Source organism: Cololabis saira, chromosome 9 (genome assembly GCF_033807715.1).
Source record: "Cololabis saira isolate AMF1-May2022 chromosome 9, fColSai1.1, whole genome shotgun sequence".
NCBI classification, from domain to species: Eukaryota; Metazoa; Chordata; class Actinopteri; order Beloniformes; family Belonidae; genus Cololabis; species Cololabis saira.
In genome coordinates, this window is record NC_084595.1 from 1,911,537 (window position 1) to 1,939,513 (window position 27,977).

At 42.1% G+C, this 27,977-nt stretch overlaps 1 protein-coding gene across 1 annotated transcript; it reads right to left on the reverse strand.

Annotated features, from left to right (window-relative positions):
• Nucleotides 1–48: 48 nt before the first annotated feature.
• LOC133450836 (NLR family CARD domain-containing protein 3-like) lies at nt 49–27,217 on the reverse strand. Its single transcript, XM_061729741.1, has 8 exons — nt 27,124–27,217; nt 24,699–26,487; nt 24,224–24,397; nt 19,042–19,215; nt 13,980–14,156; nt 5,595–5,728; nt 1,517–1,656; nt 49–129 (listed from the first exon to the last, which is right to left on the reverse strand). The coding sequence occupies exons 1-8, from the start codon at nt 27,215–27,217 to the stop codon at nt 49–51; spliced, it is 2,763 nt and encodes a 920-aa protein (XP_061585725.1).
• Nucleotides 27,218–27,977: the final 760 nt, after the last annotated feature.

The following is a 27,977-nucleotide window of genomic DNA, read 5'->3' on the forward strand; positions in this document are numbered from 1 at the left end:
AATAAATTGAAATTGAAATTGACTGATTCATTTGTGCTTCGTGTTTCATTAACAAACGCTGCTATTTCCACGGATCTCTTCACTCTCTTTATCAGTGACGCCGAGATAAACTTTAAAAGCCTGACGAAGCTGAAAACACGAGAACAACAAAAGGAAAACTTGGAATGAAACGGAAACATGTAATTAAAAAGAAAACAGCTGGGGAGTCACGTGACTAGGTGGAGGAGACACTGCTTTGCTGAGCAGCTCCGCCGCGGCAGCGCAGACATTTATCCATCACTACATTTGTAGTAGAAACCTCCTCCCTACTACTTTAGACGAAGCGCTTGAGGAACAATGTGGAACGATACTCAAGCTCAGATTAAAGGCTACATTTTGATGTACTGTTTTTTTAACAATAATATAATAACAATAAAGACTTTTTGACTTAACATGAAATAAATTAATATATGAGGCAAGGCAAGGCAAGGCAAGTTTATTTATATAGCACAATTCAACACAAGGTAATTCAAAGTGTTTTACATGGGAAGTTTGTAAAACTCTGGAAATCAGAAACTATGTACATCTTCATCTTCATCTTCATCATCTTCACGGTCCAGTCAGAGTCTGTCCACAAAAACTGGTTCTGCTTCAACTCTGAGGACAATCATGACACGACTCGTCCGTCCTGGACACTCTCAAAATCTCCACCTGTAGAGGGAAGAAGAAAGAAGAGAGCAGATAAAGGAGTGTTTGCAGAGATCCCTCCATCAGCTGTAGAGGGAAGAAGAAAGAAGAGATCAGATAAAGGAGTGTTTGCAGAGATCCCTCCATCAGCTGTAGAGGAAGAAGAAAGAAGAGAGCAGATAAAGGAGTGTTTGCAGAGATCCCTCCATCAGCTGTAGAGGAAGAAGAAAGAAGAGAGCAGATAAAGGAGTGTTAGCAGAGATCCCTCCATCAGCTGTAGAGGAAGAAGAAAGAAGAGAGCAGATAAAGGAGTGTTAGTAGAGATCCCTCCATCAGCTGTAGAAGGGAAGAAGAAAGAAGAGAGCAGATAAAGGAGTGTTTGTAGAGATCCCTCCATCAGCCGTAGAGGGAAGAAGAAAGAAGAGAGCAGATAAAGGAGTGTTTGCAGAGATCCCTCTATCAGCTGTAAAGGAAGAAGAAAGAAGAGATCATATCAAGGAGTGTTTGCAGAGATTCCTCCATCAGCACATCCAGGACTTCAGAGTTCAGAGCTGCAGTGGAGCAGCTGTGTGTCTGAACATCCTGGAAGGCCGTCAGCTGGAATACACCTTTATTTCTGGACATGTGAACCCCAGCACAACACTGGTCTACAACAAACATCTGTACCGTCTGATTGGCCGACTGCTGTCTCTGTGTTTCTGTCCAATCCTGCAGCCTGTCATCATCCTCTTCTCACAGTTTCATGAGGAAAGCAGCTGCTGAGAAGCTGCAGCTTTACTGGAAACACTGATCTTTGATACCAACTGGTTTTTAGTAGAAAACTGCTGGAAGCAGCACAACCGAGTCCAACCTCCACTGACCTGAGATCCTGCAGCTGGTAGTCTGGACTCTTCGCCAGATCAGAAAGCTGCTCCACATATGGATACAGCAGGTCGTTATCTCTCAGGTACAGATGTTTCAGGTGGGAGGGGTTGGACTTCAGAGTTGAGACTGGAAGAGAACAGCTGATCTCTGACAAACAGCAGTTCTCCAATCTGAATAAAGAATAAAAGATACATTACAATTCAGCATCACCTTCATCATTTTACAGATACATTACAATTCAGTATCATATTCATCATTTTACAGATAAATTACAATTCAGCATCATATTCATCATTTTACAGATAAATTACAATTCAGCATCATATTCATCATTTGACATGCTCCATACAGATGATAATTAGAAAGGTGATGGACTTTATGAAGGCTGATGTTCATATTGATGTCACACATGTGATCAATAGTCTGCGTATATTTCTCTTCAGTATTATTGACTTGATGATTAGAAAAGTCTGAGTTTGTGCTGATTTCAATAAAGTCAGTGATGAGGACGACAGTCTAGACCAGTGGTCCTCAACCTTTTTTCAGTGATGTACCCCCTGTGAAATATTTTTTTCAGCCAAGTACCCCCTAACCAGCGCAAAGCACTTTTGGTTGTAAAAAAAACAACCTAAAACAGAGCACTGTGCCATCAGTAACTGATTTATTAAATATAAAAATATTGCTGCTACGCTTCAACCACGACTCCATCTTTGGTCCAAGTGATTGACAGGTGAAGCCAGGTGATTGACAGGTTAGGTGGAACCATCCTGGTGTGGGGGAAACTCTGGGGTTTTAGGATAATAAGTTGAATAGCCTACTCCTGAAGATAAAATTAATTTTATGAATTTAGACTTATATTTTCCTCAATTATTTATGAAATATTTATTTATAAAGGATTTTTGCATGGATGCTACTTTTTAAATATATATATATTTCAAAATCTCACGTACCCCCTCGAGTGCCTTCACGTACCCCCAGGGGTACGCGTACCCCCATTTGAGAACCACTGGTCTAGACCATGTAAAGTCCATTCATGTCACGTGTTTCTGTCCCAATAACACGTCTGTTTGTAAATGATGTTTTGGACGATAAAGTTTTCATTCCTAGAAGGACTTTATGAGCAGAGAAAGAGTTTCAGGACAGGAGGACGTCTGTGTTTATTCAGCATTCATGAAAGACATCTCTTCTCCAGTGATGGATCTAGAACTGGTGCAGAAAACTTTTGTCTGATTAATACATTTGATTCATCAAGAACAGATGCATGATGGTACAAAAACGTACAAATCTGAACCCTTACATGGAAACTAGAACCAAATACTCGTCAAAATAAGGAAACTAATTGATGCTCCATGGTTTAATTTAGTTTTTAATGACAGAAACAGTTTTGATGGAATTTGAATTAAAATATCAGTCTTTCTATGTAAATATTAAAAGAAGGTAAAAGTTTATTTAAGCTGAGTTTTGATGTAAAAATTTGAACTTGTAAAAATGTTTTTTAAATGATGAAAAATGAACCATATTCATCATTTCCATGTTTTTAAGGAGACATTTCTTCATCAATCTGTACATATTTGTCTGTTTAGGAGTTTTTTCAAACATTTTCTCTGAAAAAGTTGATTGAGTGACGACATAGTTTCAACACAAAGTTTCTGATGTTCTTGTTGGATGCTTTGTTGCTGATGAAGGAAACTTATCGTCTAGACAGCAGATTTATTTCAGTTTACTAACTTCAACACAGATGTATTTATATTTAGTTTTACACACTAAAAACCATAAAAGACACTATTTGTTGTACCTTATGTCTTGACGTCACCTGGATGAAATGATCTTAACAGACATATTGAGGAATAATATTAAAAACACAGTAAAGTATGTTTTCCATGTTTAGAGTTTCATATTTGGTAAACTTGTATTTGTTAACCCTCCTGTTATGTTCGTTTCTCAGGTACAGCAATGCTGTTCCCGGGTCAATTTGACCCGGTGCATGTTTAAATACCCAAAAGATGTCAGAAACCAAAAAAATCCAAACAAACATTGTTAATATGTCATTACTAACTCCATTACTAACTATTCTATCAATATTTAGTGCAATGGTGTTCCTTACCTCTGACAGGTAATGGTCCAATTATGATATGATTCACTCGTTTTTCATAAAAAAATACATGTTTAAACTTTTTTTTTAATGTTTCACCACTTTATTACTTTTGAAAGACCAACATAAAAAACACAATAGTTTGCATCACATGCTGCCCAGATTTTGATGCCATATTTAGCTGGTTTGGAAGGCATGTATTGCCTAAATGGGCAGCGACCTCTGAATGCCACCAGCCTTTCATCCACTGTGATATTAGGGCCTGGGTTATAGAGTAGTGGAAGTTGCTCTACCCACTTGTCCAACACTGTCCTAATAGCTGCCAGCTTGTCTCTCTCCCGTCTACCAGCCCTTGTCTCTCGATTATCAAATCGGATTACTCTGGAGAAAATGTGAAAAGTCTCCAGAGACATTGTCGCTCGAAATATAGCCCTGCCTGTCTCAGCATCCCAAAGACTGGCTGTCGATTCATCCTTTGACTTATAGACCCCAGCCAGGATGAGGACCCCCAAATACGCATCGAAATGTGTTTTGTCCAGCTCCTTCCACTTCTCCCCCAACACACGCCTCCCTTCTAGATTGGTCATTTCCAGAATTATTTTCTTTATTGAATCTGGCATGACCAGCTCAAAAGCTGACTTGATGTCAGTCACACGAGTCACTGCCATCCTAGTGGGCCCTGGCACTGTCTTTATGTTTTCTGCAGACAGTTTTGCCTGACGCACATTTGGGGGTGACGACCAGTGTATTTCACCATTTTTTGACATGAATGTCATGCTTGGAGGAATAGGAACAGCAATTCCCTCATCTGGTTCAAAATCAGAATCATTAGAATCAGAATTCAGCTGGAGACAGTCTTCATCTTCAGACACATCCTCCTCTATTTCACTGTCATGATCAATGATGACTTCCAGAGCCTCCTGGACTGTCAACCTTTTGCTTCTGCTGCTCATTTTGTAAATGTCTGCCTGACAGAGTGTAATGTTGGTAGGATTCCCATGCAGAGAATCTTTTATATGTTTTGCCCCTGCCCTGTTGAGTGTCCAGTGAGAGTTTTCCCGCGAGAACATCCAGCACCTGCACTTGTGTGTCTGTGTGTGTGTGTGTGTGTGTGTGTGTGTGTGTGTGTGTGTGCGTGTGTGTGTGTGTGTGTGTGTGTGTGATAGAGAGAGAGATTGGGGTGAAACATGTCTCACAGTTGCAAAGAAAGAAATAGTCTGACATTTCTGACACCCTTTTACCTCCAGATTGACTGCCGGGTCAAACTGACCCGAACAGTATCTATGTTATATAAACATGCAGGGGGGGGTTGCAAATATGTGAGATGAACCATTTTCATATTATATGTTGATCACACTAATTAAGGCAAGCAGAAGAAGTTTCATACTGAAAAAATACTTTTAACTATTTTTCCCAGATCTTCAAACTTTAAAACGGGTCAATTTGACCCGGAACATAACAGGAGGGTTAAGATGAAATTTAATGTTAGTCAAAGGAAGCCAACATTGGTTTGACTGATTTCAGCCACAGTAAGAAGTTATTTAGTAAATGAGTTCTATAACTCATATATTGGACGACTACACATTGAGTCTGTCCACTATTGTCTGTCAGACTCTCTCAGTTTATTAACATCTGGATGACATTTCTGAACGTATTAGCTGTAAAGTTAATGTTTGTGAAGATGTTTTATTACAGGTTCAGACACATCTCTGGTTCTTCATTTGTTCCTGTCTGATACATTCAGATGTTTAGTTTTATGTAATAAACCAGAAGAGGAAGTTTAAGATGAAACTAAAGCAGAGAAGAAGAACTCAGAGCAGTCAGATGGTCAGTGTGGATCAGTAGAAGATCAGCCTGATGTCTGCAGGTTAGTGTCAACACAACTTTCACATCAGATTCATCTGAACACACAACTAAAACATGTCTGACCCCAGAGTCTCCAGTCTGCAGTCTGGACTCTCCAGAAATCCACTCAGATGTTTCACTCCTGAAACCTGCAGGTTCTTGTTCCCACGCAGGTCCAGATGTTTCAGATGGGAGGGGTTGGACTTCAGAGCTGAGACCAGAGAAGAACAGCTGATCTCTGACAGACCGCAGTACTCCAACCTGAATAAAGAATAAAAGATTACAATTCAGCATCATCTTCATCATTTTACAGATAAATTACAATTCAGCACCATCTTCATCATTTTACAGATAAATTACAATTCTGCATCATCTTCATCATTTTACAGATAAATTACAATTCAGCATCATCTTCATCATTCTACATGCTCCATAGAGATGAGAATTAGAAAGGTGATGGACTTTATGAAGGCTGATGTTCATATTGATGTCACACATGTGATCAATAGTCTGCGTATATTTCTGTTACGTCGACTGCTGTCGCCGTGTTTATTATGTATTATATTTAGTTTGGTATTATGATTTTAGTGGTATTGTAGTATAAATATATATAATATATATCTATTGGCTAATGTATATATGTATATATATTTATATGAGGTCTGTGTATTGCTGAACACTTGAGTCTTCACCATTATAATAGAATAGAGAGCGCCTTCTATTATGTATAATGTGTTTTTGCTCCACTGCAGGTCTGTTTGCCTTGTTAATGCCATCAGCAAGGGCTGGCAGTAGTTAAGGGTCTGCTGATTGCCTTGTTAATGCCATCAGCAAGGGCTGGCAGTAGTTAAGGGTCTGATCACCCCTTGGCTGTCCTATTGGTTGCCGGTCATGTGACACCCAGTGGCCATGGGTGCCCAGAGTACTATATATTCAGTCTGAACCTGACAATCGAGGAGGAACACCCCTATGGTCTTCCTCCGACCCGCTGCTACTATGTACACATGTTAACCACTAACTGTTAAACTTTTGTGTTGTTTCTCCTTTGGGAAAGGAGAGTTTGTTTATGTTAAACTTTTGTGTTGTTTCTCCCTTGGGAAAGGAGAGTTTGTTTACGTTAAGCTTTTGCCCTTTTGATTCTGTTCATGTTTATTGTCTTTTATTTTTAGTTATAGAGTCATCAACCGTGTAAATGTGCCTAAAGCACACTTTTCAAGCGTTTGTAATAAAACTTTGTACTCTGACCATAGTTTCCGTTCCTCCTTAAACATGTTACCTACTCACCTTACCCCTAGACAGATGGGTTTGTAACATGATTGGGGGCTCGTCCGTTCTAATACATTTAAAAGTTTCAGTTCAGTTGGTTATGTTTTCTGGTTGGCTGTGTAGCCTGTTGTTTTTGTTTTGTGTACTAGTAGACCTAGGCGGTTCGGTGGATGCTGCTGCGAATAGTGAGTACGTTGCTCGCTTTAGTTTGAGTAGAAGACTTCGTTGCAATGTTATGGCCTCGGATTCTGATAATGCTTGCGTTGATATCCTGTCGCTAAGAGAGTTAGAACAGTGCAATTATTGGGAGTTATATTCCATTGCTAAGAGATATCGCGTTCCTTTCCCGCAAGGTGCCAAAAAGAAGGATAAAGTGTTTGCGGCTGTGCTCAGAGAATTAACTAAACGTGGTGTTATAAAGATGACATCGGAGAGTGACACAGAAGAGCTTGCTATGACAGAAGTTGATACCAGTGTGTCTGGTGCCTTTAATGTGTTGGACTTGGGTGACGGTGAGTCCGTGGGGGCTCAAGCTCAGGTTCAACGACACACTGTGGCTGGGGGGAGTCCTACCGAGGGCGTAGGGGGGGTTTCGCGTCTCCGGGAGCTTGAGTTGCAGCGCGAGATCGAAGCAATCCGCTTAAAAAGCGAGGAATGCAAGCTGGAACAGCAAAGACAGCAAATATATCTCGCACGCCTGCGAGACCGAGCCTACCCCGAGCCGGTGTCCGCCGTGTCACCCGCCCCCCAGCATCAGCAACAGCATGGAGATGTGTCAGCTCCTGGGTCCAGAGATGTGTCATCGTTTGATGTGAGCAAGCAAATAGCCTTGGTGCCTGCGTTTAAGGAAGGCGAGTTGGACAACTACTTTTGTGCTTTTGAGAGGATTGCTAGGGCAGTGCATTGGCCAAAAGAGTTCTGGAGTCTGTTACTCCAATGTAAATTGACAGGAAGAGCACAGGATATTTGTAGCGCGCTATCAGTTGATGAGAGCTTGGACTACGATAGAGTTAAGGCTGCGATTCTTAATGGATTTGAGAGAGTGCCCGAACATTATCGGCAAAAATTTAGGTTTGCTGAGAAGTCTGCTACTCAAACTTATGTCGAGTTTGGCCGAGAGAAGGCCATGCTATTCAATAAATGGTGTAAAGCAAGCAATGTTCAAACTTTCGAGCAGTTGTGTGATTTGATTTTGTTGGAAGAGTTCAAGGCATGTACACCGGAACGTATTGTGGTGTATCTCGAGGAACAAAAAGTTGATTCAGTGTCTAAAGCGTCTATTAGAGCTGATGAGTTTGAGCTAACGCATCGTGCAGGCGGCTCTTTTGGCCACCGTGAGGTGGGTGGTCTTGACAAACAGAAACGGCACAGAGACAGGGGTGCAAAAACAAACAGTCCACAGAGGGGCGCCGGTGGAGCGCCGGACCTTCGTGCCTGTTTCTATTGCCACAAAGTGGGCCACTTAATTTCACGGGGTCCAAGAGTGCCACCTAAACAGCAAAATGATGGTGTAAATCCAAAGAAAGCTAAAGGTGTTGCGTTTGTACGTTCTGTGCCTCAGTCTGCTACCGCGACAACTGCGGCTGTCAGGGAGGAGACTGAAGCATGTTTTGGCCCTTTCATGCTGGAAGGAACAGTGTCTCTGTCAGACGGGGAGGAGGGACGAGTGCCTGTCACAATTTTACGTGACACGGGCGCCTCCCAATCCCTCATTTTACAGAGTGCGCTGGCTTTCTCAGAGTGTTCATTTAGTGGTGCTGATGCCTTGGTGCTCGGAGTTGAGATGAAATCCTCTCGTGCGCCACTGCATACGTTGCATTTACGTTCGCCACTTGTGTCTGGTTTTGTGCGAATCGGGTTACGTGAAAGTTTGCCTATCGAGGGCGTGTCCTTGATTCTGGGAAACGATATTGCCGGTGAAAAAGTGTTTCCTTCACTCGAGGTTATTGAAAAGCCTGTCGCTGCGTGTGTGCGTGCAGAGCCAACCACTGTTTTCCCAGCTTGTGCGGTAACTCGGGCACAGACCAGAAAGTTTGATGACGTTGTTGCATTGGGTGACACGTTTTTATGTGCCGAGAAGCCGACGGTGGGTGGTGCTTCACGCAGACGGCGCAAAAAGGCTACAGGGAGTCTGTTACAAGTCAAGGCTGACTTTGATTTCAGCATCGACAGGGATTCGTTTAGCGACGCACAGAAAGGTGATCCCTCGCTCTCTGTGTGTTGGGAGGCGGCTAATAATAAAGGAGCTGCTACCGCTCCCAGCGTATATGGGCTAGAGGATGGCATTTTGGTGCGCCGATGGTTCCCTGCCGCTGTTGGTGATCAGGGGTGGAATGCCGTAAGCCAAATCGTTGTGCCTCAGAGTTTTCGTGCCCAGATTCTCAGTGTGGCTCATGACAACATTGCGGGTCATTTGGGTATTCGCAAAACTTATGAGCGCATCCTTCAGTATTTCTATTGGCCTGGGTTGAAATCATCTGTGGTGGAGTTTTGCCGCACCTGTCATGTGTGTCAGATGGCTGGCAAGCCAAACCAGATGATTCCGCCTGCGCCATTGAGACCTATACCTGCTGTAGGAGAGCCGTTTGAGCATATTATGATCGATTGTGTTGGACCGTTGCCAAAAACAAAATCTGGTAATCAGTACATTCTTACCGTCATGTGCACTGCGACGCGATATGCTGAGGCGTTTCCTTTGCGCACACTGAAAGTTAAACCAGTTATTAAAGCACTTACTAACTTTTTTTCTACTTTCGGGTTTTGCCGGTATTTGCAGAGCGACCGCGGTTCCAATTTCATGTCAAATATTTTTGCTCAAATTGTGTCCGTACTGGGTATTGAACACAGACAGTCCTCACCCTATCACCCGGAATCTCAAGGCATGCTTGAACGGTTCCACCAGACCCTAAAATCGATGATGAAAAAATTCTGTCACGAAACGGCAAGGTCGTGGGACGAGGGTTTGCCATTTTTGATGCTTGCGGTACGAGAATGCGTGCAGGAATCATTGGGCTTTAGTCCTGCCGAGTTGGTGTTTGGCCATACGGTGCGTGGTCCGCTGCGTGCATTTAGAGACGGCCTATTGGCAAAGGCGCGTTTGCCTGTTACTAACATTTTGGATTATGTTTCAGCATTTTGCGAGCGCTTGCACAAAGCCAGGGAGTTGGCTAGTGGGTTCTTAAAAGAGGCCCAGGGTAAAATGAAGGAAAGATTTGACAGGAAAGCTGTACGAAGAGAGTTCGCAGTAGGCGAGCAGGTGTTGGTTCTGCTGCCACTGCAAGGTTCAGCTTTTAACGCCAAATTCAGTGGTCCGTATGTGGTTGAAAGAAAATTGAGTGAAACTGATTATGTGATTGAGACGCCAGATCGTCGTAACAAATCAAGGGTGTGTCATATTAATATGCTTAAGCCGTATCTGACTCGTGCTGATCCACATACAGCTTCGGTCCCCACAGTTGTCGCCTGCTCTGTATCTGAAGCAGTGCCCTCGTTCTACTCCCCCGAGAGCGACGGATTGCGTGTTAAAAATGCATCTGTGTCACGTTTGCAGAACTCCGACATTTTGCATGATTTGGATGGGTATTTAAAGCATTTAAATCCACAAGCGCGAGCCGACATTATTGATTTGGTTAATGGTAATGTGAATCTGTTTTCAGATACTCCATCACGCACCTCAGCCCTTTCTCACGATATAGTGTTGAATGATCCATGCCATCCTCCGATTAAGCAACACGCTTATCGCGTAAATCCCACTAAACGTGTTATGATGAAAAAAGAGGTTGACTATCTGTTAAAGAACGGGCTGGCGGTTCATAGTAACAGCGCGTGGTCAAGTCCTTGTATTTTGGTTCCAAAAAATGATGGCTCTCAGCGCTTTTGCACGGATTTTCGTAAGGTTAATAATGTAACGCAGCCAGACTCTTATCCGCTTCCACGGATGTTGGACTGTGTTGATCGGGTGGGTTCGGCTAAATTTGTGACAAAATTGGACATGTTAAAGGGATACTGGCAGATTCCACTCAGTGCCTGTGCGTCGGAGATCAGTGCTTTTGTGACACCGGACGGGCTATATCAGTATACTGTAATGCCGTTTGGCTTGAGAAATGCACCAGCAACTTTCCAAAGAATGATGAATACAGTCCTTAGAGGGGTTGACAACTGTGAAATTTATTTGGATGACTTGGTAGCGTATAATGATACGTGGGATAATCATATACATACATTGAAGCAGATTTTTGAGCGTTTAAGCGAGGCTAACTTGACTCTTAATCTGTCGAAGTGTGAGTTTGGGTGTGCGACCGTAACTTATCTGGGTAGACAAGTTGGTCAGGGACAAGTGCGTGCAGTGAACGCAAAAATTCAAGCAATACTCGAGTATCCCGTGCCTAAAACTAGGCGAGAGCTCCGCAGGTTTCTGGGCATGGCAGGCTACTACCGCGGGTTTTGTAAGAATTTTGCTGCTGTCACTGCACCTCTAACTACACTCACTAGTGTGAAGAGGGTATTCAAATGGTCGCCTGTTTGTGAGCAAGCCTTTCAGTCTTGTAAAGCTCTCCTTTGCAGTACTCCTGTCCTGGCAGCTCCAAACTTCGCCAAGCCTTTCAAGCTGGAGGTCGACGCCAGCGCGTGTGGTGCCGGTGCTGCCCTGCTGCAAGAAGACGACGAGGGTGTAGACCATCCCATCTGCTATTTTTCAAAAAAATTCAGTTCGGCACAAATTAATTACAGTACAGTGGAAAAAGAGGCGCTTGCCTTATTACTTGCTTTACAGTATTTTGAGGTATATGTTGGCTCAAGCCCGTTGCCTGTTTGTGTGTTCACTGATCACAATCCTCTTGTTTTTCTAAGGCAAATGCAAAACTCAAACCAGAGGCTGATGCGGTGGTCATTGCTACTCCAGGACTTCAATGTGGAAATCCGCCATAAGAGGGGGTTGGATAACCTCCTAGCAGATGCTTTGTCTAGGGTGTAGTATGCTTCGGTCCTTGTTGGGAAGTTATTTGGGGGAATAACTTCCTTTCGGGGGGGAGGTGTTACGTCGACTGCTGTCGCCGTGTTTATTATGTATTATATTTAGTTTGGTATTATGATTTTAGTGGTATTGTAGTATAAATATATATATAATATATATCTATTGGCTAATGTATATATGTATATATATTTATATGAGGTCTGTGTATTGCTGAACACTTGAGTCTTCACCATTATAATAGAATAGAGAGCGCCTTCTATTATGTATAATGTGTTTTTGCTCCACTGCAGGTCTGTTTGCCTTGTTAATGCCATCAGCAAGGGCTGGCAGTAGTTAAGGGTCTGCTGATTGCCTTGTTAATGCCATCAGCAAGGGCTGGCAGTAGTTAAGGGTCTGATCACCCCTTGGCTGTCCTATTGGTTGCCGGTCATGTGACACCCAGTGGCCATGGGTGCCCAGAGTACTATATATTCAGTCTGAACCTGACAATCGAGGAGGAACACCCCTATGGTCTTCCTCCGACCCGCTGCTACTATGTACACATGTTAACCACTAACTGTTAAACTTTTGTGTTGTTTCTCCCTTGGGAAAGGAGAGTTTGTTTATGTTAAACTTTTGTGTTGTTTCTCCCTTGGGAAAGGAGAGTTTGTTTACGTTAAGCTTTTGCCCTTTTGATTCTGTTCATGTTTATTGTCTTTTATTTTTAGTTATAGAGTCATCAACCGTGTAAATGTGCCTAAAGCACACTTTTCAAGAGTTTGTAATAAAACTTTGTACTCTGACCATAGTTTCCGTTCCTCCTTAAACATGTTACCTACTCACCTTACCCCTAGACAGATGGGTTTGTAACAATTTCTCTTCAGTATTATTGACTTGATGATCAGAAAACTCTGAGTTTGTGCTGATTTAAATAAAGTCAGTGATGAGGACGACAGTCTAGACCATGTAAAGTCCATTCATGTCACGTGTTTCTGTCCCAATAACACGTCTGTTTGTAAATGATGTTTTGGACCATAAAGTTTTCATTCCTAGAAGGACTTTGTGAGCAGAGAAAGAGTTTCAGGACAGGAGGACGTCTGTGTTTATTCAGCATTCATGAAAGACATCTCTTCTCCAGTGATGAATCTGGAACTGGTGCAGAAAACTTTTGTCTGATTAATACATTTGATTCATCAAGAACAGATGCATGATGGTACAAAAACGTAAAAATCTGAACCCTTACAGGGAAACTAGAACCAAATACTCGTCAAAATATGGAAACTAATTGATGCTTCAGGGTTTGGAATTTGAATTCAAATATCAGTCTTTCTATGTAAATATTAAAATTAGGTAAACGTTTATTTAAGCTGAGTTTTGATGTAACTCATAATAAATGTTTTTTTTCCCATTAATCATGAATAAATGAACAATATCCATCATTTCCATGTTTTTAAGGAGACGTTTCTTCATCAATCAGTACATATTTGTCTGTTTAGGAGTTTTTTCAAACATTTTCTCTGAAAAAGTTGATTGAGTGATGACATAGTTTCAACACAAAGTTTCTGATGTTCTTGTTGGATGTTTTGTTGCTGATGAAGGAAACTCATCGTCTAGACAGCAGCTTTATTTCAGTTTACTAACTTCAACACACATGTATTTATATTTAGTTTTACACACTAAAAACCATAAAAAGACATTATTTGTTGCACCTTATGTCTTGATGTGACCTGGATGAAATGATCTTAACAGATATATTGAGGAATAATATCAAAACACAAAAAAATATGTTTTCCATGTTGAGAGTTTTACATTTGCTAAACTTGTATTTGTTGGAATTAAATTTAATGTTAGTCAAAGGAAGCCAACGTTGGTTTGACTGATTTCATTCACAGTAAGAAGTTATTTAGTAAATGAGCTCTATAACTCATATATTGGACGACTACACATTCAGTGTGTCCACTATTGTCTGTCAGACTCTCTCAGTTTATTAACATCTGGATGACATTTCTGAACGTATTAGCTGTAAAGTTAATTTATGTTTGTTCAGATGTTTTATTCCAGGTTCAGACACATCTCTGGTTCTTCATTTGTTCCTGTCTGACACATTCACATGTTTAGTTTTATGTAATAAATCAGAAGAGGAAGTTTAAGATGAAACTAAAGCAGAGAAGAAGAACTCGGAGCAGTCAGATGGTCAGTGTGGATCAGTAGAAGATCAGCCTTATCTCTGCAGGTTAGTGTCAACACAACTTTCACATCAGATTAATCTGAACACACAACTAAAACATGTCTGACCCCAGATACTCCAGCCTGCAGTCTGGACTCTCCAGAAATCCACTCAGATGTTTCACTCCTGAATCCTGCAGGTCCTGGTTCCTGCTCAGGTCCAGATGTTTCAGATGGGAGGGGTTGGACTTCAGAGCTGGGCCCAGAGAAGAACAGCTGATTTCTGACAACCTGCACCTCTCCAACCTGAACAAAAAGTAAAACATATTCCAGTCTCATCAGAGAAGTGTTTCATCAAATATCAACGTTGTCATCAGGTCCATGTGGGTCACCACCGTATCTGGACTTTATAAAACAGGTTTTACAGTTTTGTTACATCCATGATGTGGGTTCCTGGTTGTTCCTCTGACATGTTCACCTTTACTGAACATCCTGAGCTTTTCTGGTCCAAGTCTGACACTAGATTAAGATGAAAACACCAACATACACACCAATCCATTTGATTAGTGCTCATGTTAAAATACTGTTCAAAGCAGCAGTTTAGAGATCAGAAGCTGATCTAGCAACAATTATTAACACCAGAATGGATCTGTGGAGAACTGCTGGACTTTATATCATGTGTCCAGTTTTATATCATTTATGCAGGATTCCTGAGGTTTTTATCATAATGATCCTTGTATGTTATAAAGAGTTAAAATTATGTTTTCTGAGAGCAGAAGATTAAAATTTAAATTTTAAAAATTAAAATACTTTACTTTTAATAATGTGTCATATATAATTTGACTTGAGTTGCAAACACCTAATAATTATTTTACAACTGAGTTTATCAGTTAATATCTTACTTTTAGTTAAAGATAAGAATGATTGAATTCTGTATATTTATCAGACTAATTCAACAGATTCTGAAGTCTGTGTGAAACTAAACATCAGGTTCTGTATCGCTTGCACTTGAAAAGTCTTTGCTTGAACAACTAATGATCTGCTTGATTAAAGGACATTTCTGAATTAAACCCACACGGGAGGATCTAAGACACTTCCTGTCAGGACGATCACTTTGACGCTCCACCTGTAGCCGTCAGTCCAACCTGTCCAGGTCTGAGGCCTCGTTTACACGCAGCAACAACGCTGGTGTTTTCATGCGTTTTTGCCGTTCCTTTACGCGAAAACAAAGCTCAAAGTCTCCAAAAACCATCATTCTTGAAAACTCCGGCCAAAGTGGAGATTTTTAAAAACTCCGTCTTCATGTTTGCTTGTAAACGGAGAGAAATGGACATTTAGGCTTCAGAACGTCACATTATGAGACAGAATCTTCACCAGCGTCATGAGTACCACATGTGGTTACGGTTTGTTTGGCCGCTCTGATCATGATGGAAGCTGTTAAGTGATAACTGACTTCACTACTGTCTTAATGTGGCCGTTCAGGTCTGAGTCAGAACCACTCCCTGGTTTCTGGGTTGGATGTTTGAATGCCAACGTTAAATCTTATTTACTTGGTTACAAACGCGATTATTTCTGTTTTGATCTTCAATTAACTGAATTAAATCGTGGCACATCCATTTTTTAATGCAATCAATGCATTTGATAAAATGTTTTAATTGGATTATAGCCGGTCTCTGTATGATCGAAGCAGGAGTTTGGTTCTCATTGCCGACAGTAGATCAGACTTGTTCCTGGTGATTGATTGATTGATTGATTGATTGATTGATTGATTGATTGATTGATTGATTGATTGATTGATTGAAGAGTTTATTAGCAGAGTTGCATAGGATCAGGTACAGTTTCATGACAGTACAGATTCGCTGATACAAAGTCAACTAAAAGGCATTATTCCAAGAAAGCATTACACTTGTTTACATTGGAGACCTTTTTTAGGTGCATGTTGGACTCCAGCAGGGCTGCCCTTTGTCACCGGTCCTGTTCATCATTTTTATGTAAAGGATTTCTAGGCGCAGCCAGGGGCCGGAGGGGATCCGGTTTGGGAACCTCAGGATTTCATCTCTGCTTTTTGCAGATGATGTTGTCCTGTTGGCTTCATCAGACCGGGACCTTCAGCATGTGCTGGGGCGGTTTGCGGCCGAGTGCGACGCGGCAGGGATGAGAATCAGCACCTCCAAGACCGAGGCCATGGTTCTCCACCGGGAAAGGGTGGCGTGCCTTCTCCGGGTGGGTGGAGAAGTCCTGCCTCAGGTGGAGGAGTTCAAGTATCTCATTGTTCACGAGTGAGGGAAGGATGGAGCAGGAGATATACATCTGTATAGGATCCTCCTGGACGCCTCCCTAGGGAGGAGGGACATGCCTGGAACTCCTGGATGGATGGGTGGATGGATCCTCCCTAGGGAGGTGTTCCAGGCAAGTCCCTCCTCCTTAGGGAGGTGTTCCAGGCATGTTCCTCCTCCTTAGGGAGGTGTTGCAGGCATGTCCCTCCTCCCTAGGGAGGTGTTCCAGGCATGTCCCACCTCCTTAGGGAGGAGTTCCAGGCATGTCCCTCCTCCCTATGGAGGTGTTCCAGGCATGTCCCACCGGGAGGAGACCCCGAGGAAGACCCAGGACACGCTGGAGAGACTATGTCTCTCAGCTGGCCTGGGAACGTCTCAGACTCCCCTCGGAAGAGCTGGAAGAAGAGCTGGAGGAAGAGATGGAGGAAGAGCTGGAGGAAGAGCTGGAGGAAGAGATGGAGGAAGAGCTGGAGGAAGAGCTGGAGGAAGAGATGGAGGAAGAGCTGGAGGAAGAGCTGGAGGAAGAGCTGCAAGAAGAGCTGCAGGGACAGCTGGAGGAAGCGATGGAGGAAGAGCTGGAGGAAGAGATGGAGGAAGAGATGGAGGAAGAGATGGGGGAAGAGCTGGAGGAAGAGATGGAGGAAGAGATGGAGGAAGAGCTGGAGGAAGAGATGGAGGAAGAGATGGGGGAAGAGATGGAGGAAGAGATGGGGGAAGAGATGGAGGAAGAGATGGAGGAAGAGATGGAGGAAGAGATGGAGGAAGAGATGGAGGAAGAGCTGGAGGAAGAGTTGGAGGAAGAGATGGAGGAAGAGCTGGAGGAAGAGATGGAGGAAGAGCTGGAGGAAGATTGGGGTGTCATCTGCATAGCCATGGTAGCACATTTTGTTCTTTTTCATAATTTAAGCAAGTGAGAGCATGTAAATATTAAACAAAAGAGACCCCAGAATTGAACCTTGAGGAACTCCACCGTTATTTGTGTTAACTCTGACATGTAGTTACCTAAAGACACAAAATATTCCTTGTCTTTTAGATAGGACTGAAACCAGGTTAGAGCTGTGCTAGAAAGTCCCACCCAGTTCTTCAACCTGTCTATCAAGATGTTCTTGTTGATTGTGTTGAAAGCAGCACTGAGATCCATGAAGACTAAGACCAAAATGTTGCCACTATTGGAGTGGATATCATTAAGGACCTTTACTAGAGCTGTTTCAGTGCTGTGATGTCGCCGGAAACCTGATTGGAACTCATCAAAACTGTCATTTAGTGTCAGGACGTTGTACAGGTTTTTGAAAATGGGTTAAATTCAGGATATCAACATTCATACAAGAAAGGCCACTCCACAGCTATGACACTTGCTCAAATGACGGATGATTAGGTTATTGAATAAGTTACGCTGCTATGGTTTTGAATCAACAGCTATTCCACGTGGTAAGAGTTAATTGTCTGATAGGAAAGGCACTGAATACTTTAATGGTAGTGATTCCAAGCTGAGAGCGTGAGCTGTGGGGTTCCCCAAGGGAGGTCTTTGGGTCCGCTTTTATTTTCAATATTCATCAATGATTTACTGTTTATTCTAAATCATGCCACCATTGCGATGTATGCTGACGATTCGAAAGTGTATACATCGGCAAATGTGCCTACTGATTTAACTGAGATGTAAAGGGTGGATTTAAAATCAAAATAAAAATGGATGATAAGAAACAAACGAGTTCTGAAGGTGAAGAGAAAGTGTAGTGTTTTAGGTTCGAAACATTTATTAAGAAATGACCCTGTGCTTAACTACGGGTGATGTAGTGATAAAGCAAGTGACAGAAGTGAAGGTATTAGGGGATGTTTTAGAGAGTCAAATGTCCTGGAATAGACAAGTTTACCAAACAGTGCAGAGATGGGTAGAGGTACAGCTGTGATTAAACACTGCAGGAAGTTTCTGCCTAATTATTTATTAAACAGGTGATACACGCATCGGTCTTGTCAAATGTAGATTATTGCTCTGTGATTTGGTCCAGTACAACCAAACGTAACCTGGCCAGGCTGCAGGTAAATCAGAACAAAGCAGCTGGCTGAGTCATTCAGCAACTTTATCAGACCAGTGGAAGTAATGAATCCTCATCCATCCTGGTTAGGTGGAGAATGTAGGAGGCAATATTCATTAATGAGTTTAATCAATAAAGTAGTTATGACTAAAACACCAGAAACACTCTCCAGAACATTATAATTTTTTTCAAACAAAGACAGTCATTGGTCAACACGGACATCAGCAGGTGGTTTTCTGTTGCCTCCATGTAGAAGTAACTTATAATTACCAGAACTTTGGACTTTAAATATTATGATAAGGTTTAAGAAGAAGCTCAAGTTATGTTTGTATACTCAGGAGAATAAATGGACTGTTAAGAATTGAGCTAATAATCTGTTTATTGTGTTGACACTGTTTCCTTTTCCTCTATTTATTTTGTGTTTGTGTGTGTAGTTTTGCTGAAGGGGGTGATAAAATGTGACCAACACATAATTGTTTGTTCTCACACAGTCCAGAAAGTTGTGTTGTTGAAAAATGGAAAATATTTTTTATTCTTTTTAAATTGAGCTATTCATTTGATTTTTCTTAATATTGTATTTGAGAGTGTGATGAGAAAATGTAAATCCTGACTTTCAAAAGAGGAAATATAGAGTCATAATGCCATTGTGCTTATTATAATGTTGTTATTTACTTTTAGGAGGTTTCCTAGTGTCTGTTGTCTCTGATATGTGAGCATGTATGTTTATGTATTTTAATTAATAATAATATTGTAATGAAGCTGATAATTCTGACGAGACCCCAGAGAAACTGCTGTGAAAGGTCAGCAGCTAACAGGGATCTAATAAAACAACCAAACAAACAGTTGTAACGGTCACCAGTTGAACACTTGGTGGATTCTGACCTGAGAGACTCCAGGTGACAGTGTGGACTCTCCAGTCCAGGACACAGCTGCTCCAGTCCAGAATCCTGCAGGTCGTTGTTACTCAGATCCAGTTCTGTCAGACTGGAGGACTGAGAGCTGAGAACTGAGGACAGATCTGCACAGATGTTCCCTGAGAGGTTACAGTCTCTCAACCTGCAGAGGAGATTAAAGAGAGATCATGAGGTTATTTAGGAAAATATGTGTATAACATTTCATATACAAGACAAGTCAAAGTGCTTAGAATAAAAACATTTAAAAAATGAATAAAAAATGTAAGAAATTAAGATCAGTAATTAAAGACAGAAAGACATAAGTCAATAAAAAGTTTTTCAACTTGACTTAAGGCTACAGAGAGTTTCAGCATCCCTGCACCAGACAAAACACCAGAAACACTCTACAGAAGATTATCATTCTTTTCACACATTTGCCGAGGCGAACATCATCAGGTGGTTTTCTGTTGCCTCCATGTAGAAGTTTAGAGTTTAGAGTTTATTAATTTAGCACAAAAAGATGCATGAAGCACTGCGCAAGGAGGGAACGAAGTTCTATAGCGAACTTGTACAAGGTTCCACCCCTGTCAAAAAAACAAAACAAAGGACAAGCAGACAGCATGCATGAGCTAAACAACAACAAAAGACAAAGATCCATAGCAACAGGAATTCAAGTACTTGAAACAACTAATAGTAAAAAACACAAAGAAAGAACAAAAAATGTGACAAAAGCAGAACAATGAGAAAGAATATATAATTAAAGGTCAATAAAATTAAAGGTCGAGTAGAGAAAGTAAATTAGGTTCCTGTGGAAAGTAAAAATTCCTTTAGGTTTTTTTTGAAAATGCATTGGGAGGAGGTGGACCTCAGTGAAGAGTTTAAGTCAGACCAGAGCTTGGGGCCTCTATAAGTAATGTTGAATTGGTGACTTGAGGTTCGGGAGGACGGTATAGATAAGCTATTGTTACTAAACCTTGTTTGATATGAGTGAAAGTCTGTTGTCAGAATAAAGAAATTGTGGAAAGTAATAGGCAGATCTTGTTTCCTGTATATAAACTTATGAATAAAAAGGCATGTTTGATAGGCATTCACCTTATCAATAGGTAAGAGTCGATACTTCAGAAAAAGAGGCGCTGATGGCGCATATCTAGAGGAGTGGGAGATCAATCTCAGAAACCTCTTCTGCAATAAGAGTAGTTTTCTTAGATGAGTCGGATAATTAGCTGCCCAAACAATGTTACAATAATTTAAATGAGGGAACAAGAAACTATAATATAGGGTTAAGTAAGCTGAGGAATGAATTAAAGGGAGAACTTTCCTCAAAATGCCTAGCATCTTCATGGATCTTTTGGAGACGAGATCAATATGATTACACCAGTTGAGGTGTTCATCTAGAATAACCCCCAGAAATTTGGTTGAATTGACTTGAAGGATTTCATTACCATTTATTAGAATTTTGGCTAACTCCTTGGGATAGAACTTATTAATGTTACAAAAGACCATGAAGTTGCATTTATTGACATTGAGGGTCAGTTTGTTAAGTTGGAACCAGTGGGCAATTGAAGAAAGTTCATCATTGGCACATTTAATCAGAGTGGGAAAATCCTCATGAACAGCGATAAGATTAGTGTCATCTGCGAACAGGACAGGAAGAAATGTTTTACACATCATAGGCATATCATTGATATAAATTAAGAATAGCAAGGGACCCAAGATTGAGCCTTGGGGTACACCAAACAAGATTTTAGATTTTTTAGAAGAAAAGTCATTAAGATGGACAAATTGTTCTCTATTGGTCAGATAGTTTTTGAACCAGTTAAGGGCGGTTCCCGCCACACCATACCTGTAGAGCTTAGAGATAAGAATGTTGTGATCTACCATATCGAAAGCTTTACTTAAATCCAGGAAAATTCCTAAGGCAAATTTTTTATCATCAAGAGCGTTGGAAATATTATTTACAAGCTGGAGGAGTGCATGTTCTGTGGAATATTTTTTTCGGAAACCATATTGGTGTTTATATAATATATTGTTAATTTCAAAATGTTGAGATATTCTATGAAAGACCAGCTTTTCCAGAATTTTAGATATACAGGGAAGAATAGATATTGGTCGATAATTTCCGAATTCATTAGTGTCACCCGATTTAAAAATCGGGACGACTTTTGCAATTTTTAATTCCTGGGGAATGATTCCAGATTGAAAGGATAATGAAAAGATATGGGTAAGAGGTTGCCTCCATGTAGAAGTAACGTAAAACAGAAGAATCACAGAGCAATGGTGGTGTGGAGGGAAATACCAGACCTCTGGGGCCTCATCTATAAAGCTTGCTTGCGCAGAAAAAGCGCCTGAAAGTTGCGGAAGCCACCTTCTACGCAAATCCTCGGATCTAAAAAGAAAAAACTAACCGAAAAATCTGCTTATCTTTACGGCAACCCTGACCCTCCCGTAAGAATTTACTTAAGACACGGGGAACTGGCGACGCAGGCTGTGAGGTGGTGAAATGAAGCCAGATTCATGTCATACTCTTAATAATGTCATCACATATCACAACATATGTCAGGCTTAAAATAATAAAATAAAATAATATAATAAAATAGCGCTGATCGTGTCCCTCTGTGTGTGAAGCTGTCAGTCAGGACTCTGGTGCTGCTGGAGCTGCAGCCTCCTCTGCACCGCTTTAGGACAGAACAAATGAGGGGCTGCGTTTAGGGAGCCCCGCGGAGCCCAAGGGACTCAGATTTTTTTTCATATATATGAGTTTTGCGCGCGCGTGAAACCTTTAGGTGCTGCTTGTATATGGTGCCTAAATTAGGGTCCCGCGTTAAAACGACGCAGAGCCTACGGCGTAGGGTACGCGGCGACGCACACCTACGCCGTAGGCTCTGCGTCGGTGACGCAGAACCATAAACCCGCCCTGAGCAGTTCTGAGGGGAGACGGGAGGGAGGAGGGGGAGCGGGGGCCGCCGGGCCGCCGTCCCGAGTGTCTTGATGATTTGCTGAGCCTACCGTTAGTTTTTAAACTGTAAAAAGTGGGGGGGACAAATACATGATTTTGAAAAGACGGGGGGACATGTCCCCCCTGTTGCGCCGGGGAACTCACGGCGTTTAGCGCAGCAACGGCGTGCTGCCACTCACTCGCTTTATTTTATTGTATAGCCTACTATTTATATACTTATTCTAACTTATACTGTGACCACCAAATAATGTGGTTTTCCTGTCCTCCACATCATATCTAGGTCTCCGTGAAAGTCAGTGTCACGGTGGCTGCTACTTCTCATTCATTCTGACGCCAAACCATGGATCTGCGCCAAACAGGCTGCAGAAAGCCACTGCGCATGCTCAGCAGGCTCATCCATATGCATTTCTGGGCGTGATAGGAGGCGGATTCAGCTACGCAACCTTCCAGCTGGACTGCGTGGAAGTCTGCGTGCACATGGTTTTATTGATCCGGATTTTTTTTTGCGCACGGCATTTTCGGCTTTTGAGCGTACGTGCACTTTTAGTATGAATCCTACGCACTCCATTTTAAATGAGGCCCCTGGACTTTAGATAATATAAGCTCTAAAAAGAAGGTCCACATGATTGTTTGTTCTATCTCACACTGTCCAGAGAGTTGTTGTGTTGTTGAAAAATGGAAAATACTTTTTATTCCTTTTTAATTGAGCTATTCATTTGATTTTTCTTAATATTGTGTTTGAGAGTGTGATGAGAAAATGTAAATCCTGACTTTCAAAAGAGGAAATGTTGAGTCATAATGCCATTGAGCTGATTATAATGTTGTTTTTTACTTTTACGCAGGTGTCCTAGTGTCTGTTGTCTCCGAGTTGTGAGCATGTATGTTTATGTATTTTAATTAATGATAATGTTGTAATTAAGCTGATGATTCTGATGAGACCCCAGACAAACTGCTGTGAAAGGTCAGCAGCTAACGGGGATCTAATAAAACAACCAAACAAACAGTTGTAACGGTCACCAGTTGAACACTTGGTGGATTCTGACCTGAGAGACTCCAGGTGACAGTGTGGACTCTCCAGTCCAGGACACAGCTTCTTCAGTCCAGAGTCCTGCAGGGGGTTGTTGCTCAGGTCCAGTTCTGTCAGACTGGAGGACTGAGAGCTGAGAACTGAGGACAGAAGTGGACAGATGTTCCCTGAGAGGTTACAGCACCTCAACCTGCAGAGGAGATTAAAGAGAGGTCATGAGGTCATTTAGGAAAATATGTGTATAACATTTCATATACAAGACAAGTCAAAGTGCTTAGAATAAAAACATTTAAAAAAAATGAATAAAAAAATGTAAGAATTTAAGATCAGTAATTAAAGACAGAAAGACATAAGTCAATAAAAAGTTTTTCAACTTGACTTAAGGCTACAGAGAGTTTCAGCATCCCTGCACCAGACAAAACACCAGAAACACTCTACAGAAGATTATCATTCTTCTCACACATTTGCCGAGGCGAACATCATCAGGTGGTTTTCTGTTGCCTCCATGTAGAAGTAACGTAAAACAGAAGAATCACAGAGCAATGGTGGTGTGGAGGGAAATACCAGACCTTTGGACTTTAGATAATATGATAAGCTTTAAGAAGAAGCTCAAGTTATTTTTGTTTACTCAGGAGAATTAAATTGACTCTTAAGAATTGAGCTATTAATCTGTTTATTGTGTTGACACTGTTTCCTTTTCCTCTATTTCTTTTGTGTTTGTGTGTGTAGTTTTGCTGAACGGGGTGGGGGTGTTAAAATGTGAACAACACATGATTGTTTGTTCTATCTCACACTGTCCAGATAGTTGTTGTGTTGTTGAAAAATGGAAAATACTTTGTATTATTTTTTAATTGAGCTATTCATTTTATTTTTCTTAATATTGTGTTTGAGAGTGTAATGAGAAAATGGACATCCTTACCTTCAAAACAGGAAATGTTGTCATATTGCCATTGTGCTGATTATAATGTTGTTTTTTACTTTTAGGAGGTTTCCTAGTGACTGTTGTCTCTGAGTTATGAGCATGTATGTTTATGTATTTTAATTAATGATAATGTTGTAATTAAGCTGAGGATTCTGATGAGACCCCAGAGAAACTGCTGTGAAAGGTCAGCAGCTAACGGGGATCTAATAAAACAACCAAACAAACAGTTGTAACGGTCACCAGTTGAACACTTGGTGGATTCTGACCTGAGAGACTCCAGGTGACAGTGTGGACTCTCCAGTCCAGGACAAAGCTGCTCCAGTCCAGAATCCTGCAGGTTGTTGTTACTCAGGTCCAGTTCTGTCAGACTGGAGGACTGAGAGCTGAGAACTGAGGACAGATCTGCACAGATGTTCCCTGAGAGGTTACAGCCACTCAACCTGCAGAGGAGATTAAAGAGAGATCATGAGGTCATTTAGGAAAGTTTATTATGTCATTTAACAAAGAAATAAGTGATATATTATCAATGAATGCTGATTATTTCAACGAATAATCAATAAATATTGATCAAAGTGACCCCTGTATTTCTCTTCTCTACATGTAAAGTTTCCTGAGATTAATCATTGAGGAGAACTGGTCCCACATGAACCTGATCTTTTTGAACAGTGAATTTAACTCGTTTCCTCCAAGAACACAACATGTGATTGTAATTAAAATAGATGTGTCCGTGTTCGTCCTTACACAGCTTTCTTGGAGGCTTTGAACACCGGCAGCAGCCTCCGTAGAGCCTCCTCTGAACGTGAGAACTTCTTCAGGTCAAACTCCTCCAGATCTTCTCCTGATGACAGTAAGATGAAGACCAGAGCCGACCACTGAGCAGGAGACAGTTTATCTGTGGAGAGATGTCCTGACCCCAGGTACTGTTGGACCTCCTCCACCAGAGAACCATCGTTCAGTTCATTCAGACAGTGGAACAGGTTGATGCTTCTCTCTGTAGACAGATCCTCACTGATCTTCTTCTTGATGTATTCAACTGTTTCCTGATTGTTCTGTGAACTTCTTTGTTTTGGTTCCAACAGACCTCGTAGGAGGTTCTGATTGGTCTCCAGTGAAAGACCCAGGAGGAAGCGCAGGAACAAGTCCAGGTGTCCGTTTTGACTCTGTAAGGCCTTGTCCACAGCTGTCTGATAGAGCTCAGTCACGGCTCTTGTTTTAAACCACCATACAAAGAACCACTTTTGTTCCTCCAGCAGGTTGACTCCAGACTTGATGAAGGTCTGATGGACATGAAGAGCAGCCAGAAACTCCTGGACACTCAGATGGATGAAGCAGAAGACCTGGTCCTGGTACAGATTGCTCTTCTCTCTAAAGATCTGGGTGAACACTCCTGAGTACCATGAAGCCTCTCTGACATCGATGCCACACTCTCTCAGGTGTGATTCATAGAAGATCAGGTTTCCTTTCTGCAGCTGCTCAAAAGCAAGTTTTCCCAGAGACTCCACCATCTTCCTGCTGTCTGGACTCCAGTGTGGATTTGTTGCAGCTCTTCCGTCATACTTGACCTTCTTCAGTTTGGCCTGGACCACCAGGAAGTGGATGTACATCTCAGTCAGGGTCTTGGGCAGCTCCCCTCCCTCTCTGGTTCCCAGGACGTTCTCCAGGACGTTCTCCAGGACGTTCTCCAGGACCGAAGCAGTGATCCAGCAGAAGACTGGGATGTGGCACATGATGTGGAGGCTCTGTGATGTCTTGATGTGGGAGATGATCCTGCTGGTCTGCTTCTTATCTCTGATCCTTTTCCTGAAGTATTCTTCCTTCTGTGGGTTAGTGAACCCTCTGACCTCTGTCACCATGTCAACACACTCAGGAGGGATCTGATCGGCTGCTGCGGGTCGTGTGGTGATCCAGATACGAGCAGAAGGAAGCAGGTTCCCCATGATGAGGTTTGTCAGCAGCACATCCACTGAGGTGGACTCTGTAACATCAGTCAGGTCCTTATTGTTGTGGAAGTCCAGAGGAAGTTGACTCTCATCCAGACCATCAAAGATGAACACAACCTGGAACTCTTCAAAGCTGCAGATTCCTCTGGTTTCAGAGAAGAAGTGATGAACAAGTTCCACCAAGCTGAACTTCTCCTGTCTCAGCCCATTCAGCTGTCTGAAGGTGAATGGAAGCAGGAACTGGATGCCCTGGTTGGTTCTGCCTTCAGCCCAGTCCAGACTGAACTTCTGTGTTAGGACGGTTTTCCCGATGCCGGCCACTCCCATCGTCATCACTGTTCGGATTGTTTCATCTGTTCCAGGTGGGGGTTTAAAGATGTCTTCCTGTCTGATGGCTGTTTCTGCTCTGTGTGGCTTCCTGGAAGCTGCTTCAATCTGTCTGACTTCATGTTCATCGTTGACCTCTCCGGTCCCTCCCTCTGTGATGAAGAGCTCTGTGTAGATCTGCTCCAGAAGAGTTTTATTTCCTGCTTTAATGACCCCCTCAAACACATGCTGGTTCTTCTTCTTCAACTTAGACTTTAAAGTATCTTAATGAAAGAACGTAAAGAAAGAGATTTAGTGTTTTATGAAGTTCACTCAACAACTTATTTCTAAAAACAATCAAGATCTGAACATCCGCTGCTCAGCTGTAACTTTACGATGAGCTGTCCAATATTAAGTAGATCGCTTTTAAAACACCTCTGAACATTCAGGACGTGGAAGTGACAAGAACATCTGGGTTTCTAGTACCAGGATGTTAGCAGTAGAGCCCTGGGGCCTCATTTATAAAAGAGTGCGTTAGGATTCATACTAAAAGTATACGTCCACTCAAAAGCCGACAATGGCGTATAAAACCGTGTGCACGCACACCTGCACTGTTTTTGCATATAAATGAGCCTGCTGATCAATGGTGTTTTACACTCAAAAATCATGGCAGGGAAGACCGGAAAGCAAAATTTCATGGAGACCGAGATCGAGATGCTTGTGGATGACGTGGAGGCCAGGAAAACAACATTATTTGGTGGTCACAGTAGTGGCATCACTAACAAAAAGAAAGCAAGTGAGTGGCACCACGTTGTTGCTGTTGTAAACACTGTGAGTGCCACGGACAGATCTGTGGCAGAAATAAAAAAAAGAAGTAGTGTGATCTGAAGGTGGAGTCCGAGAGGAGAGTGGCCCAACACCGTCAGAGCTGCGACAGGTGAGGGCCAGTGCACACCCGAGCCCACACCGCTGGAAACCCGAGCCCACACCGCTGGACACCAGAATAGCCTCCATCCTTGGGACGGCAAGCGTGTGTGGTGTAGTGTTGGAGAGGGAAGGAGACACTGATTTGGCGGAGACCACAGAGGAGAGCGGTAAGTACAGTTTTATCTGTTCATTCATATACATTTCAACAACCAATTGGGAAAAGGCACATTGGACTTCTTTGTTATGTCCTCAGTCACTCTACAGTTGGAAGTGGTGGGTGACAAGGAGGTTCCCAGCACGGCGTGTCTAACACTGCCGGCTAGGGTGGACATGGATCTATAAGTCTGGTATGTGATGACATTAAAAGTATGACATGAATCTCATTTCAACACCTCACTGAGGCCCCTGATCCTTAATTGTGTTCTTAGACACCTTCCTAAGCAAGGTGTGACCAGAGACTTGTCTGCAGAAATGTTTAGGTGGGTGTTAATATAGATGTATATAAAAACTGGTCAAATCTATCTCAGCATCGCCGTTTCAGGTGTCGCTACCCAAATAACATATGGACATCCCTGACAGCTCTGCAGCTCGATCAGCATTTGATTAATATATGGTGGATGTGTTTATAGTCCAACATAGTGGAGATTAAGTAAGGGAAGAAAGTGGGAGATGGTCTGGACACATAAAGAGGAGGAATGGTAAATACACAAGTAGATAGATGCTGGAGACGGAACTGGTGGGCTGAAGACAAGCAACTATTCCCTTGTCTTCCCAGAGAAAAAGACCTTCTCCACTCGAAATAGTTTCTACTAAGTTGCCGCACTACTGTCCAACTTGTTACGTGAAA

Bases quoted from the DNA above. Each gene is read 5' to 3' on its own strand.
- LOC133450836 (XM_061729741.1), bottom strand. From the start codon at position 27,217: ATGGAGGCTATTCTGGTGTCCAGCGGTGTGGGCTCGGGTTTCCAGCGG. The intron at 14,157-19,041 runs GTCAGAATCCAC...CTTTTTGTTCAG, and splicing joins TGTCACCTGGAGTCTCTCAG to GTTGGAGAGGTGCAGGTTGT. The intron at 130-1,516 runs GTTGGACTCGGT...TCGTGTTTTCAG, and splicing joins AGGATCTCAGGTCAGTGGAG to CTTCGTCAGGCTTTTAAAGT.